This window comes from Zonotrichia albicollis, chromosome 1 (genome assembly GCF_047830755.1).
Source record: "Zonotrichia albicollis isolate bZonAlb1 chromosome 1, bZonAlb1.hap1, whole genome shotgun sequence".
NCBI lineage: Eukaryota > Metazoa > Chordata > Aves > Passeriformes > Passerellidae > Zonotrichia > Zonotrichia albicollis.
The window spans coordinates 35,214,343-35,231,630 of NC_133819.1; the positions used below are offsets into that span (position 1 = coordinate 35,214,343).

Consider the following 17,288-nt stretch of genomic DNA (forward strand, 5'->3'; position numbering starts at 1 on the left):
CTCTTGCAGCCTGATCCTCTGAAGTTCTTTTTCTATCTAATCCAAAAGGTGGACAAAGTTCATTTCAGCATTAGCAATCTAAAATCAAGTCTCAGCTGAGACTAATTTGCATGAATAATGAAAGCAGTTTTCAAGTGTGGTATTATTATTTTTTTTTTAAAGTAAATGCAGATATCTTGATTTTTCTGGAGCACTACCTGGGACCCTCTTGGCTTTGTTTTGTGCTTTGAAGTTCAAACTAGTGACCAGCTAGAAGTGGATTTAGTGCTCCCTGACCACTGTGGAAGCAACTGAGGCAGATACTTAGGACTTAAAATTATTTAGTCTGGTAAGTAATCAAGAGAGTATTTTCAGAATAATAAATCAAAGTCACACCTCTGGACAGACAGGACATGGAGATCTAGAGCATTGATTTTTATGCCCATGCCCTGATGAGAGAAGTACCACAACAGCCCATTGTTGACTTTCCACCAATCTCAGGCTGACATTGCCATCATTCAGGTCCAAGTGACACTGATTTGTCTGCACTGCTTTATAGGCAAGCAAGGCAATGAAAAACACCATTTTACATTTCTACAGCTAAACAGGTGTTCCAGAGAAATCCAGTGAAGTTGAGCCTGCCTCTCAGCCACCTGAAAACACCATCCAAAGGCTGCTGGGCAGACCAGAGCCCACATTATGATTTTTAAGTTAATTCACCAGCATCATCATTCTTGAGACACTTGCACATGACAAACTCGGGGTGCTCCATTCCTCCAGCTGTCTGGGAGGCTGCTCCACTGCAGCTCCCTTGCCCTGACACAAACATGGAAGGCTCATTAGGGCAAGACCTTAATATTCCCATCTTAAATATTAGAATAAATATTAAAGCCTTAGAATAAATCCAGAAGAAAACAAGATTTATTTTTTTTCCTAGTGCGCAATCAGCGATACAAAAGCCAAGGGTGCCCAACCAGCTCCAAGGGCAAGGCCCTGAGGGCACTGCAGGAAAGAAGTGGTTTGGCAGGTGGATGTGTTTGTTACGGGGTAGTGCCATCTTTTTTCCGTGCCATGGGGCAGCACTGCGGCATCCACGTGGGCTTTCAAAAATAGCTTTGGCTCTGCCGAGGCACCAGCGTATGGGAGGGTGCGCCAGGCTGCAGCCGTACTTCACCCTCGCACCAAAGCCGCCGCGCTGGGGGTGGAAAGTGGGGCCCGTGGGTGGGCGGGCTGTGTATGTATGTGCATGTGTGTTAAATTACTACTTTTAAAAATACACATTTATTTTTATTCCCTCATGAAGACCGGGGCGGGCTTTTCCCCCCTCAGGATCCTAAGATCCCTACCCTCCTTTCCCCGCCCCCGCCAGGGGAGACGGGCGGCCGCCGTACCTGGCGCCCTCTGCCCGGGAGGAGCCGCCCGGGCCTCGTCGGCAGCGGCGCCGAGCAGGTGGGCGCGGCGGGGGCGCGGGGCGGGGCTGGGGGACCCCGGTGCCCCGGGCCCCCTCACAGCTCGGCCAGCCGGGAGCGCGGGGCGGGGGCGCGGCCGCCGCCTCCCCTCGGTCCCCGCTGGGGCCCGGGCCGGGGCTGGGGCTTCCCCGATGCCGCGGGGTCAGAGACGACTCGGCGGGCAAAGTTGGTGCCGCGGCGGGCAAAGTTGGTGCCGCGGCTGGGCCCCGGCCCCGGACCGCGTCCGGCCGGCGGGGCAGCGGGGCACCGGGTGACCGCGACACCCGCGCCCCTGGGATGTGGGTGCTCCCGGCGGCGGAGGAGGAAGCGCGGCTGAGGTCAGGCACGGGCTGAGCGCGGTGCTGCTCCTCTGGTGTGTCAAGCAGAGGGCTGTTTTCCGGCGGCGGTGGATGGCAAGAAGTTGTTTGGGGTTTTTTTCCCAGTTCTCGTCATTGAAGTAGATGTGCTGGAATAGGTCAGCCGAGAAAACGGGGCTGAGTGATTGTGAAAAGTACCGTGTATTAACTACTTATGTACATATTGGAGGGGGAATGCTGGGGAGATGTTGGAAAGAAGCTCTTAAAGGTTTCATAATAATTAACATGGATAAAATCGCGACTAAAATCTAGTGACTTTCGCATCAGCCTGCTGTTGCTAATTCAGAGTGACAGGGAATGCGTTGGTAAAGGGTAGCACGCGGATTTCTCTTTGGATATGCTCAGGGTTTGCAAAGACATAGAGATGATGGGTTATGTGACAGCCTGTATCTCTGGGGTTTGGAAGGGGGGCCGGGCTTGTGTCGCTCAAGAAATTCAGGAGCTTGAGAATGGGGAGGACACATGAGACCTGCGTGCTTTTGTTTTGTTTGGTTCTGAAAGTGGAATATTACTAAGCGAGGTTTCTGAAGGATAGCAAAGTAAGTCTGATTTAGGAGAGGAAACTGATATAAGGTAAAGTTTGATGATTTTTGCACAGAACAGTCTTGGGGTGGTCTGGATTTCTGGGCTAAAGTCTGCAAGTGCTCCTGCTGATTCAGACAGTGACATTTTGCTGAAATTGCGATAGCAGTGATACATGTGACTGTGCACGCTGCATGAATCAAGGCGTTGAACTGCTTCCTGATACAATCAGTGTTTTCAGTTTCTCCATCTGTGTATGCGGTGCAAGTTCCTGTTTATTTCACAACGTGTGTTTGTACAATCTTTGTTAACATCTTCAGTTCGCGTGCTTTGTACTGAAGGACAAGCCATGGGGCAGATGATGGAGGAAATGAATGCAGCTTTAGTGCGTGATGGCAGTCGGAGCTGGGACACTTGTTGGGCACTTGTGTGCGTGGGGATGGTTCCTGTTCCCTGCGAACCTGTGACCCAGAGCGTGTCCCGGCTGGAATGCGCAGGCGGTGCTGCCACCCACGGCTCGTACGGGACAGTGCCCTGCGTGCAGGGGAAAGGCTGAGTCTGCTTTGCTGGCAGCTACCGGCTTCCATGTGCAAGATAACATATGAGGAGCTCAGTGTGGGACACTTAGAGCAGATTGCGTAAGTGTGGGTTTTTAATTGATAGACTGCTTTGGCTGTTTTGCTGTAGATAATGATGGCAAAATCTGGGTTAGACTCATAACCAGAAAGAATGCTGTGGGAGTTGATGTTTTTCCTGGACAAGATGCAGGTTATGGAATGGGGTTTGCAATTGAAGTATGAAACTTTTTTTATTTGTCTTTTTTAATAGAGGATATATATTCTCTAAAGATAGGGGTGTATAAATAGTTTGACCAGCTTTGCATACAGACTTTGGTTGCTTAGGGGCAGATGCAATGTTTAATTCATTAGCTGCAGTGCTCAAGTTATTGCTGGTTTGGATCTATGCCTGAAAATAATTGAGATGCACTTGAAATTCAGATTCTATGATTGTACTGCACTGGAAAGGGCAACATATGACTGTATTTATCAAATTTTGTGTAATACAAAGCAACTTCCTCTTTTTTTCTCTGACTCCTTCCCCACCTGTAAGAGGAAATATATATATAAATAAAGATCCTGTAACATCTCAATTTCTGTTACTGCAGTAGGGGAATGTACAGTAAATGTTTGGAGTCATAATGAATACTAAATCTGAACTTGCAGAAAGTACGTAGATAGTTGGTTTTTTAACAGTAAATCAAAACATAGCACTATCACATCTCAGCAGTCACAGCATAAAAGTCAGCACTGTTTGTTGAATGTCCTGACAGGATATAGCCAGATGCTAATAGTTATCAGTATTATTATCTTAGTAATTTTATTGCTTGATGAGGTCTGTATTTTGGGTAACTCATTGTCCTCTGAAAAGAAGACCTTGAACAGAAAATAATGTCTTAGTCATAACAAATAGAAAAATATTTGCACATTTTAAGAGACAGATTTTGAGAACTCCAAAGTAGGATGACACAATTTAATATTTTACATCTAAAAAAATTAACTTATGTTGAGTATTAAAAAGTTTAGTATTAATATTTTAAAATATTTTAGCTCCAAAGAGAAGCAAAACAGGGAAAAGATTGATATGACATCTCTTTGTTTATAAGTCACAACTCACCTATAATAATTATTTTTTCAGACACATTTGCTTTTGTGGAAGCTTTTCTTCTCTGTGACTGGGACTAGTTCTGTTCAGTCATGCGAAGTAGGTGAGACTGGACAGGCTCAGCTCAGCTTTCTTGCCCTGTAAGTTACTGATCCTGCATGTGTGTGAGCATCTGCTGCATTATTATGTGGGTATTTTATGCAGTTCATTTAAGTTCTACTAAACGAGATCACAGATGAAAAGTTGAAGCTCTGGAGAAAATTATGCTAGGCTCTGCTGCAGTGGAATAAAAATTCCCATCTTCTTCAGAGTGTATGTGAAATTAGTATCTAAATAAACATATATACTATGATACCCAGTAAAGTCTTTTATCTAGAAGTCTTTAGTACTCACATTACACTGAGTTACCAGTGGCTGCCAAGCAGTTTTGAGATGCAGCTTTCTGGGCTGCCTTTAACACTGTTCTTGCAGATCAGTTAGTCTATCCTCAATTAGTCTATGTTCTTACACAAAGTAGTTACTGTCTTTGTGGGACTGAAGCTTTCTGAAAACAGGCATATAGTAGCAAACCTTAATGGTACTTCACAGTTGCTTTTTTATCTGCGCTCATTCTGCATCAGGGTTGTCTGGTGGCTTCATAGCCAGGATGAACAAAGATAAAGCGAGTGCTGTATTTGCAAACAGAATAAAACGTCCTTGGGGCTTCCAGATTGGAAAGAAACTGTATTTTTAGGCAAAATTGTATTTTTTTGAATACGCCCACCTTAATTTGACTTCTGAGTATTGTGAAGTGAACTCATTCAATATTACATACATGACAGCTGTAAAGCTGCCTTTTGATTGCTTTGAAAGAATGTAAAACAGCTAAAGGATTTCCACAAGATGCAAAAAGCATGTTTTCATGCCATGGTAATTGAAACAACAGCTGAAATGGATTTCACTACCAGAAATATCTCTCTCTCAAATAAGATCATGCATGGAGAGCCTAATTCTTCCTTGCATTGACCCTGTGTCATCTTTCCCTGTTGTTACAAATAGATAGATAACTCTCTGTGGTGTGAATGGTGTCGCTCTGCAGCCAGCCCAGGCAGAGCAGAGCAACATAGCAGCTATGCTATAGCTACAGGGTAAGTGCTGAAGTGAAAAATGGGGGAAAACTGGGCCAAAAGTCCCTACCTGTTTATGTTCTCTAAGCCTAAGAACAGAAAATTCAGGATGAAAGCACTTGCTCAGTCCTGACCCTGCTCTTACAAGTGTCCAAGAAAACTAAACAAAGTGTGTCTGCTCTGCAGCTTCTGTGTAATGGATATTCTATATCCTCCATTTACCCTGGTGGCAACTGCCGTGCCTGCCTTGACAAATGGATGTGTTGGCTGGAAATTTACAGTGCTAATGCTTCATTCATAAGAGAGGGGTAAAATGAAGGAAGTGAATGAATAGGTTTAGAGATAGTAACCCCTTTGTGTTGCTGCCTTGCACAGATCTGTAAATGATTGCTGTACCGTTTAACTTCTAGTTACTATATCATGTTTTCCTCTTTTCATTATAAGTAACAAAAAAAAAAAAAAAGAAAAAAGAGGAGCACAGAATATAGTACTGCAATCACAAAGGAGGTCTTGGGGTGTTTTGTTCCTCTTTTGTACCCTCATTGTTTTAAAGCTATATGTTACTGCTTTCCTAACTGGCATAGTTATGTGTGAGAGAAAAATATGTATGCAGCAGCACTACTGATGTGTATAAAATAGTCCTGGCAGGTTTTTGGCTTTTGTCCAAGTCACTTACACATTTTTATATGCTAAAGAAGAAAATAAATAATGCTATGTCTGTTCAAAATCTGTGGATCTGCTGTGTTAGTTGAGTAGACACGTAAAGAAAATCATAAGCATAAAAGGCAAGACAGGCTTATATACCAGCAAAACAGACTGGGGTTTTGGCAATTTATTTTCAGAGGGAATGTCTGCTTCTCTTGGGGATATGTAAATTACTGCAAAAATATCTGTCAGATTCTGCCCAGGATTTGGATAGAAAGTTGCTTTTATTGGTCAGTTGTGTGAGTGTGAACAGCTTAACATGTTAGTGATATTACTTCTGTTGCTGCAGATCATATATCCTGGAGTATTTTAAGAGTTAAACCCTAAAGAACTGATATCACTTCAACTGAAAACAAAGGAAAAATTGGCAATATAAAAATAAGAGATGGATTAGCCCCTAGATTAGTAAATTAGCAGAGGGGGTGGGGAATATGTGTGTGTAAGGTACTGTGTGAGTGATAGATGTGGGGCCTAACAGGGCATTTAATGCAGAATGAAAGCCTTTTTTAGCTTTGAAATGACTAAGTAGCAAGGAAATTATGCAAAAGCAGATTGTACAAAATATCCTTGGATCAAGTGATCATGAGTTTACATTGACTTAACAGTAGGATAAATTATGCAGTCCCATGTGGGGGTACTTGGGTTTGCTCTGAACAGACTGTACCAAGAGTTCCAAAGGCCTGGAGTAGTTGCAGAAAGAGTATGTTGTGGTTACTTTGCTCCTTTCCTCTGCCCTGACTGTTTGATCTTCTTGTTTTTCTCCAATACTTCAATCTTTTATCCAGTCCATCAGGTGGAGCTTAGTTCATCTGCACTAATACTTACCAGTTCTAGTCAGGATGTATATCCTCATATCTCCTAGAATCACATTTTCTGGGTTTTTTCAGAGCTGGATCAGCCTAGCTCTGCATTCCTTCTGTTTTTCTCAGTACTAGTAGCCTGTGCTGAACCTTTAGTATCCTCATGCAGAGTTACTTAATTTTAAAGTTACTCCATGTGCAGTGTTTCTTTCCCCAGGGTAGACAACTGTACCTTTTAAATTAAATGCCTCTTCTTGCCTTGCCTTGCATCAACAGCAGGCAAAAGGTGCAGTGAATGGTGGCAAGGGCAAAGAAAGTGAAGAGTGGGAATGAAGAGACTGGTAAACTACTAGGAAATGGGAGAAATATTCACAAAGTAAGTACAGAAAGAGGATGGGCCAGATCCAGGCTGGTTAACGTGAAAGCTGAAGGTCAAAGTCAGCATAAAACTTGACACCAGAATTCATGGAGACAAATGAGTCCTCATCTTTAACCTGCTTGGTCTGATGGTAGCAGATACTGATTGCTCTGCAAGCGTACTTGGGAGCTATTCAAAGAAAACCACTTTTCTCCTTTGTGCCTATGAAAGATACAAATGCAAAAAAAATTCTATTGCCATTTAATCACTAGAATATTTTTCCTTATTCATCAGGCAGCAAAGCTAGTTGAGTATTTTTGAATCCCTGATGTTCGTTGCTTATGCCGTGTGTACAGGTATGTATCAATCACAATTTCCCCTCTAAATAAAATGCCTTACCCGGGGAAGTACCACTGAAGACCTTTCATAAGTCAAAGGGCTGAAACTTCAATTTAATAAACTCATATTGTTTTTCTCTCAGCACTTTGTTTTATTAGCAATTCAGAACTAGGCCTACAAATCAAAACATCTTTTATCAGGAAATTTTTTTTGTTGCAGTTGCAAATGACTGCAATTTGCTGTTCATTGTACAAAGTAAAATAATTGTCCTGAGTAAATGGATGTAAGATTGGAGCTAGGTACTTTGTGCACTTCCTTTAAAAACAGCTAACAATTTTCTGTACAAGAAAGATATTTACACCTTTATGCACATAGGCAGTTTGATCTCAGCTTTGACGCTTAAGGGAGAATAAGAACATATTGCATATTATTTTTTCAGAACAATGAGCTAGTTAAAATAACAAAAATGCAATGTTATGGTAGCATAGCAAGGCTTATTTAATAACGTAAGAGTTTATAGTTATGTACTTGTACTTACGGAAACCTTACCCTGGTGTAAAGAACATCTGAGATGAAGCTAGCAATTATGTCACTGAAATGGGACAGCAGCTTCAACAGGATTGACAGAAAAGGGCATGAAAGTGAGAATGAATGTTCAGAAGTTATAGTTTAATTTTTTAGGCCATTAGGGCTAACATTTTTACCACTGGAACAGAAATTAAGTAGTCCAAATTTCACTGAAAACTGGAATCAAAGTTTCCCATTCTTTATTTGAGGTGAGGATTTCCCTGACAACTTACTCCTGCAGGTGACCTGATCATTGTGTTTTACATCCCTTGTGAAAGGCAATTCTCCTTAGCACATACAGTGACCACAGTCCATGCTGGGGCCTAAAACTGTATTGTAGGAAAGCATGGTGCATGTTGAATTACAAAATTTATTCTTCTTGCATTGCCAGTATTAGACTGTTTTTTAAGCTGACAGCTGTCAGCCTGACATGACATGACATGCATGCAGGTTTCTATAAATTCATCATTTCAAGATGTAAAGCTGTGAAAATCAGAGCTCTGATAAAATATCATGTGGTTGAAAGTGGAGATTTCAGAATTATTTAGGAACTGGATTTTTAAAGTTGTCTAGTCTTCCAATACCCATATTTGCAAATTCTTTTCACTTGACTGGCAGTTTAAAACAAGGTTTGAGCTGTGTGTAGCAAATATAGAAGAGCAAGATGCTGAATACTGCCTTGTTTGCATTTTCCATTTTGATGCTAGCTACTTAATTGGAAAGCAAAACTTTCTTCTCTTAAAGGAATTGGTTAAACAATGTTTGGAAATTTTTTTTGTAGAAACCATTCTGTGTACAAGTGTACTTTTCAAACAACTCGGTATTATAAAAATGATAGTCAATATATGAATAACTATAAAGGAATAGTTCATTAATAATGATGTGAAAACATACAATTAGCTTCTTAGCAGAGGCTGCAAAATTTCCAGATGTTAACCTGAAACATCAAATTACCTCTACAGAGAGAGATCAAGCACTGCTCACACTGATACTCTTGAGGAGTATAAGAGTAAACAGTTGTCTTCAGAATGTAGCTGTGACCTTGAATGTCTACTGAGCTGTACTTTCTTTAGCTTAGGCCAATGATTAACTTTGCTAATGGCTGTATATCAAATTCACCATTGTTTGTATAGCTGGCAGTGAAACAAGCTGTGTCTGTCTGTGTGGATGATGCAGTATTAATTTCAAGGAAACCCTTTGTATAAATTGTTTCCTTTGAAAACTTATGTCTTTGTGCAAGTCCTAATTACTTCTAATTTGCCTCATTTGTCTTTGAGCTCTCTAACTTCAGGTTAACACTACTACAGGCACAACATATTTCTTCTTGGTATGTGTTGTTCTTTTCTCTTAGTCCTTATTTAAAAGAGGGTGATGAATTCTCTTATTCTGCTCCCTTACAATCAGTCTTCTCTGACAGATCCCCATGGAGCAGAGGAAGCTACACCCTGAAATAGTCATATGTAGGGATGTGAAGTCATCTGTGCAGCTTTGCCTCTGAAGGGAGGTTTGTCAAGACATAGCACTGTGATTTCTGGCCTCAGCACCACAGGGAACCCAGCAGAGATCTGCCCACAGCACACATGGAAGCAGGGCGTCTTCAAATTCCTGTAGTCTCTGCTGGGTCAGTCCTGGACAGTCTGTGGCAATTTTATCAGGCATCTGACAGAATAAGAGTCATGCTGGGCTTTTTTCAGGCAGAAAGGGGAAGCAGCCCTTAACTGCATTAAGTCTGGTGGAAATAGTCCAAGCTGAGGGGAACTTAGAGTCCTTGGCTTAAATTCAGGATAGTGTTATGTGCTGTGAGAAAGTCCTACAGACCCTGTAGAAGACAAATGCTGCTTAGAAGCAGTTTCATCAGATGGAGAAAAAGCCCTTCCTTAAGGTTTGCACATTTCCAATGGGATTGAAAAAGTCGGATTCTGCCTTAAGTTGCAGTGATGTAAATGGTGACTGAGAGCAGAAATTTCTCTCAAGTTGTACACAATTCTGATGTAGAACTGTTAGATGGTGAAAGGCTGGAGTTTTCTTAGTCATCTGTGGGAATATACACGTGAAAATCTTAATGTATATAAGATGGGTATGTATATGATATTTGCCTTCCTGCTGTAAATGAAGGTTCTAACAGTTTGACACTTCTACACAGTTCTTAAATGTCTCAAATGCAGCAGAGACTATCAGCTATTTTGTGAATGGGGTTATCATTGTAGGGTGAAAAAGAGAAATGATATTCAGAGGCTCTACCTTGATTCTTTCTTGTTCAGTTCTCTAAACACAAAACCTCCTTCGCACTCTCAAAAAAAGAAAAAAAATGTAGCGTCCAGTGCTTAAATATTAAATGGTTTGATTATCTTAAAATTAGAATCTAGACCAGCTCTTTCCAAACAGAATATTTTTCCAAGTCTTTCCCAGTTGTGTGGCAGTGACAGCAGGAAAGTTGATCTGTGTAACACACATCTGCTGTTCTCTGTTTTAATCTTCCCTGTATCTGCATGTGTTGTACTGTCTTTAAAAGATCTGTGGAGATCTCATACCAGTGATTTCAGCTGTTCTTCAGTGATGTTTCACAGGAGCAAATGGGCAATTTGCTAATTAAACAATTATGCTAATTGTCTACCTTTGAGATCATGAAAGTTGAGCAGATGCTTATTGATGCTGTTTTTTCATGGGTAATTTTGAAATTATTTGACTTTTCTTTTGAAATATAAGGGCTTAAAAGCTATAATTCAGAACAGTACAGTTTATCAGAAAATCATACTTGATTATATAAAAGTTGTTTAAAAGGTAAAAACATGTTGTGGTCTACTCTTTTTCTTAAGTTTTTAATCATGAAAGCAAGACGAATACTATAGATAAGCTCTCCTGCACACCACTGAAATATCTCTCTCAGCTTTTCCTTTGAAGGAAGAAAACCTGTACCTTTCCCCAAAGATGAATTACCTACTTCAGGGTGTGCAGCTGCAGTGATTGCAAATCCAGTGGTAATGAATCTGTTATTTTGCAGTCCTTTCTTCAATTTGGTTATAATGGTCAGATTTTCAATTTGAACAGTGTCGTTTCATGTTAATGACTGTACCACCTAAAGACCTAGGGACACTGGCCATTTAAAAAATACCCCTATTTAGAGTAATTTTAGTACATAAATACATATTATGCACATTTAAATAATTGTGATTTTTTTTTCCTCTGTCTTTTCCCCTTCTAGACATTGTACTAAATTAAAGGTACAGCTGTTTCGTGCCTTCTCTTTCCTTGATGGGTGAAGACATTTTAGAATAGTTTTTGCAGGCATGCCTGTGGTGGTTCTGCTGAATGTCAGGAGAGATTTGAGCTGCTGTCCAAAATCCACTGTTTCTTAGTGTGGATCTCTGCTCCCAACAGGATTTTGTTTTAGTGTGAGCCCTGCACTGAGGCTGTGGCAGTGATGCTTCAGGAGGAGACCTTTGGGAAGCACTTGGATCAGAGTTTGTGCATGTCTGGTAGCTGAATAAAGTGGGACCAAAGGTACAGAAAAGCTTAGGCAGAGGTTTTGAGTATCCCACAGGCAAATCCAGCACAAGATTGAGAGAGCAGTTCATGAAGAAGATCTGCACCTCCTCTGTCTGGTCTGGTACTTCAGATTAAATTCTGGGTGAAGACTTTATTTGGGCCCTCAGAAATCTGGAGCTTGAGTTCTTACATTGATGACTGCAGACTTGTTCTTTAACCCAGCTGCTATTCAAGCTCATGCGGTGAGAACACGCAAAGAACAATCTGTGACACCTGAAATTACCAGGTTCAAAATTATCCTTACCAACAGAACAAAAGAAGACCAATTGTTTTGAGATCAGAGAAGAGTAATAATGTTCTCTGACTGATGAAAAGTTCACTGCCTTGTGAGAAGTAAAACAATTCCAAAAGTATAACAAGTCCTTGCAAATGTACTTTTGAATTGCAGTGCTTATATTCCACAAAGCTGATGCAGAGCAGTAGGAGAAACTATTTTGCTTGGAACAAGGTAGAGTCATCTGCAGTGGAATGCAAATGGGATCAAACCAGGAGAAGGAGAAATTAGGCTGCGTGTCAGGCAATCTGAACTAAAAGAGTTATTTGACTGGGAAAGAGCTTCCCAAGGGAAATAATAAAAGCCACATTATTTGGGACACCTAAAATTAGACTTCAGAAAGCACTAGAAAAAATGTACAACCTTGCTTAGGAAGGGAAGTGGACTAGAAAAGGCAGGGGTTTGGATTTTCTTTTTTTTTGTTTGCAATAAATTCTATAATTGTTGGGCTCGATTCTGTTCTGTGATATTTAAGTCAAGGTAAGATTTACATTGCTTCTTGCCTTAGGAAACTGAGATTAAACAAAACATACAGGCTTCTCCCCTCCACTTTGCCAGCCTTTTGAACTGTATCTTTTTATTTCTGTCCCTCAGGGATAGTTCAGACCCCTCTCTTCCAATTATAGATATGCATATTTAGAGGGGTGGAGAAAGGGCACATGTGCCTTAAGGATCCTTTGTAGTATTTCCCTCTTACCTGGCTCTTACCAGACACTGGAACTGATCCATATGATACTCCTTTTTTTGGTTTTAATTCAGAGTTTATTTTGATTGTTATGTGGAAATGCATAAAGTTGGCATGTTCTGAAGTTATTGTGTGAAATTACTGACCATGGAGTTTTTATATATATATATATATATATATATATATGTATGTATACATGTTTGTGTGTATATATATAATATATATGTAATATAGTGAGGGGAGAGGCAAATGAAATACAGCCTTTAACCAAGGAACAGAGGCCTCCAAGTAATGTGTTGATATATTGAAAGTGCTGCAGCCTTCTCCATAATTTTCTTTCAATACAGTCCATGTGATATTGCTGCAGTAATACAAAAGAAGTTATCATAGCCAATCCTGCATATTAAAAAGTGTAGATTGTGCAGTCATGACTAAATGTTAAGAGTCAAATGTTTTTTATTGTAAGTTAGCTTGAAGATTCCTGTCTTTATCAGCATACACTGTCTACTTGTGAGATGGCAGTGCTCCTTTCAAAGCCCACTTGAACAAATAGAACCTCTATGGTTCTTCATTGTGTAGGCATTACCCTATAATAGTTCTGGTATAAAATTATGAGTTTTAATGTGCACACAAAAGCATACCAAGGTCAGGACATTGAGCCTCCAGATTTGTGGTAAGAGACTAAAGAAGGCATGTCAGCAGGATTTTCTGAAAGATGGTTCATTTGTAGAGGGTTTGAAAAAACATGAGAGGAAAGCTTTATGGTGTCTCCAGTATTTCATTCAAGGGCTATATGTTATAGCCTCACAGAATGCATTTAGCCCCAATCCCCCTGGACAGAAGTATATGGGAGTGGGATACATGGTGAACACTTCCTCTTCTCTGAATTTTGTATTATAGTTTCTACACAGTTTCTAGTCCTTGAATTTAGGCTGCATCATTTGGAGGAGCAAGTGCTGGGGCAGGGACTGGTGGAGAGGGAGCTAGAAAAGTCATCTGATGGCATTTCAGGCTGTGACTTTTAAATAGCAGGAGCTGATTCCCATTTCCTTTCTCCCACTGCTGCTTGCCTCCAATGTGCTCTACCTCCTGCTGCCATTCATGTGGTCTGCCACAGGAGCGTGGGCTGTATTTTTTTTTTTCCTAATTTGACTAAGAGCATATTTCCCATTCTAAATCCTTAATGAAGACAAAAGGCCTGTATTGCAGGGTAGGAAGATACTAACCCGAAACATATTATTAGCTGGGAAGACTCATTCTCCTTATGTCCATGTTTTTGAATGGCTTAATTGAGGAAAAGAGATATCTTCTGATGATGGGTTTTTGAATAGGGCAACAATGACGGTGGAATGATGGAGATGCTGTGATGCCAGCTTTCTTGGAAAGCTTCATTAAGAGATTATTAAAGTGATTGTAACCGATTCTGTTACAGATCAGAGTGCTTTGATCAGGCAGCCCTTTGCATAGCAATCTCTCAAGGGAGAAAATGAGTGTTTCAGAGGCTCTGCACATTTAATTTTGACTGATCTCTCATTAAGTATTTTACAAGATAGAAAAGGAGAAAAATACTCAAGACATTATTGGGATATTGTTCATGTACTCTACGTAGGAAGTGAACAAGTCTGCATGTACATTTTAATTTCACTGCCTCTTCCAATCTAACCCTCTAGCAAAACAGCCAAATATTCCACTCAAGACTATAACTTGCCTCATTTCTGTGCTATCTTCTCTCTTGAACTTTTCCAGATTTAACTGTCATGCCTCCTCTCTACACAGATGATTCTGGAAAAGCATGGAGTGCCTGTTTTTAAAAATGAAGGGAGAAGGAAGGGGAACAGGTTCTGGGAATTGTGGTCTTTTTAACTTAACATCAATTTCTAGTAAAACATTAAAATGTGAAAAATGTTTCTAAGACCTTTCAGGAGTCAGGGAAAGAAATTATGACCTAGAGAGATGTGCAAAGAGTAAATGTGAGAAACCAATGTAATTTCTTGTTAAGATAAAGCCTTGCAGAAAGAAAAGACAAAGAATATTACATATTTTGTGCTATAGTAGGGCTTTTGACACTGTTTCATATGACATTGTGAAGAGTCTCAGAAAATAATCGTGACAGGATGGATGTAGAACAAAATGTAAAATTAGATGTGTTTGGAGCCTTTATGCAAGTGTCACTATCAAAAGATTTGAAACATGGCTTGCATGGGCCTCTCTTTGGCACTGCCTAGTACTTTCATTTGCAGCTTTACTAATGAAATACAGGGGTTTCAGGTTAACTTTAATGATGACTGAGTCATGCCGAGGGCATGGTTAGGTATGAAAATCAGTGAGTGATGCACTGTCATCCTGCAAAAGATTTTTTTTAAAAAAGAAAAGCATATAGCTTTTGTTGGAAGATATGTGCCTTTTTGTCAGTGTATTACTAAAGAACTGTGAAAATTAACATTTAAAAATGGCAAGAAAACACTTGGCTTTAACACTTGAGATGTCTGGTCCTTGATATTATATAATTTGGTAATTGAAGCATTAATTTACAGAATTATTTCTTTATTTATTATTAAATCATGAGGGACTTAAATCATGAGGGGCTTAAAAAATCCCTTACTGTCTCCTTAGAGCAGCAAACCTCTGGCTTAAAGTCAACTGAGGTTTTGTCCCAGCAGGAGTGTCTACATGAGGTCGGCTGTGATTTGTTCTCTGCAGAATTGCATTTCAGGGCTATGGGCTAGGTTAAGGCAAGATGTAATAGTTGGACAGGCTAGCATCAATGCATTTGGTACTCATGGCACTGGTCCAGATCCGTGAACTTGTTCTTTAGATGTATGTTGTCATCATAACTATAATGAGGCTGCTCGTGCTGTACTTTGGGAAGCAGTGCAGTATAAAAGTCTTCAGTCTGCTCAGAGCTAGATATTTTGGTTGATCTTCAGCTTGCAGTGTATAAACCCATTCCTCTCTGTTTTTTCTTTTTATTCTTCCACTTTTCCTTTTCCTCCTTCCTTCTCCTCAAGGACATAGACTGGCAATATTTTTCACAACTGGGTGAAGCTAGAAATCCGAGCAGATGCCTGTGCCACCACCGCCGCCACCTCCTCCTCCACCACCTCCACCGCCACCTTCGGGAGGGCCCCCTCCACCACCGCCACCTTCGGGAGGGCCCCCTCCACCACCACCACCACTGGTAAGATTGACTTTTCATTTCTGTGTGCAAAAGCTTAGCTGTAGTAGTCAGCTCAGAGCCCACAGGGTTTTGGCATGGATATTCATAGCAAGTATCTGGGGCAGATGTTTGTTTTGCTGGCACTGATTCTGTTCTGATTACAGCAGTGATCTCCAGAGTGGGGTGTGTGAGATGATCCATTGATATGTGGGATGAAAATACTGCAATCTCAGTCATACATGTGTATATTTTATAAAGAAATAAACTTATGTGTTTTGGGGTGCATGCTCAAAAATTTTGTTACTGCTAGGAGTGCATGATCAAAAGGTTTTGAGATGATTAGAGTGCAGATGGTGAGAATTTAGCATTTGTGAATACTTTTCCAGCCAAAGGGAATTCATTTTTGTATTGGTAATGCTACAGATGGTAAGTATTAATTTCTTCCTCCTTTTTCTTACAGCTCCTATTAAGACTCACAGTGTTCAGCTGTACATTTTGCCCTTTCTAGCACACAGTGTCTTCCTGGGGATACAGCACAATATTCTTTTGTACATGTGCAGGAACAATTACAGCTTGTAGCAGATCATTACTGTGTGTGTCATGAAGTAGAACATGTGCCTTGCCAGCATGTTTGCAATAAGAGGAGGATGCTCTGGGTGAACTTTCAGGGTATTACATTTTCATACCTTCACAATCAATTATTGTACCTATTGTAAAACCTGCTTAAGTAATTCCTTGAATTCTGTGATCAGTTGGTCATAACCTGTTTCTGCATTGAAATTCTTAGACATTTTTTGAAAAAGTGGAACCTGGCACAGTTTGTTCAAGTCATAAAATCTCCCCTGACTTTTTTTCATACATTTTGCCATCACTGCTGTTGTTATTTGCAGAGTATGTTAGACTGTGTAGCAAAACAGTGCATGGTACTTAAAATGTACTTAAAATGTACTTCAAGTTTATTTTTTTTTAAGAACTACGTTTCTCTATTGCATTCCTTGGCATCTCTGCCTGTTTCATTCCCAGAAAGGTTGGTTGATTTTGTTTGGTATTGTTCATAATGCTCTTATTTTATCTTTTTTTTTTTCCAGAAGGAGGTTTCTTTGCAAGTTTCTTTCTGCTACTTTACAGGCTGAACAATTTTGTAAAACTCCCCATGAGTTGTGGAGATGAAGAGGAGGAGGAGGATAAAGACAGCAAATCAAATAAGCTGTGTTTGATTCTTTTCAGCATTCAGCTTCAACTTTGGCACCAGGAGCAGTGTTTCCAATTAGCAATTCTTCTGGGCTGGTACACAACCTATACTTAGATGCTGAAATAAGTGGGCTGCGTATTGTGAGCAGCTTAATGCTCACAACTGCCATTAAAGTCAACAGAAGCTACAAATGTTCTTATCCTAATAAATTTAGATCAGTAAAGTATCTAGAGACATTTTTAGACTCCTCTAACATCCACCAATTATAAATGGCTTGAGAAAGCTAAAAGGACCCCTAAGGGTCATTATGAACAAGTTTAGGATTTTTGTTTCCGCTTCCCTTTTCTGACCGCTAAACCCACTCCTGTGGTAGGGTTTTGATACAAGAAGGCTTGTTTTCATATTGTAGTTGGATCATTCTGTTTCAAATAGATGGTCTCTGTATAAGACATGCAGAATTTTGAGTCGGCTCCATCTTGGTGACACGATACATACTAGATGTGTTTCTAGTTATTGTCTGATATTGAAGCTTTGCTTTTAATAAGTCTTGATACTAAAAAGAGTATATGAA

General features: G+C 40.3%; 1 protein-coding gene across 10 annotated transcripts in view; it reads left to right on the forward strand.

Moving 5' to 3' along the window:
- Positions 1-1,271: 1,271 nt before the first annotated feature.
- WIPF3 (WAS/WASL interacting protein family member 3) overlaps positions 1,272-17,288 on the forward strand; it is a 37,843-nt gene continuing 21,826 nt past the window's right edge. Inside the window, exons 1-3 of one of the 10 annotated variants that reach the window (XM_074537948.1) lie at positions 2,214-2,343; positions 4,022-4,128; positions 15,377-15,546. In XM_074537948.1, coding sequence (XP_074394049.1) covers positions 15,430-15,546 — 117 coding nt within the window. In that variant the 5' untranslated portion in view covers positions 2,214-2,343; positions 4,022-4,128; positions 15,377-15,429. The other 9 variants (XM_074537942.1, XM_074537951.1, XM_074537945.1 and 6 more) reach the window with 9 other exon arrangements.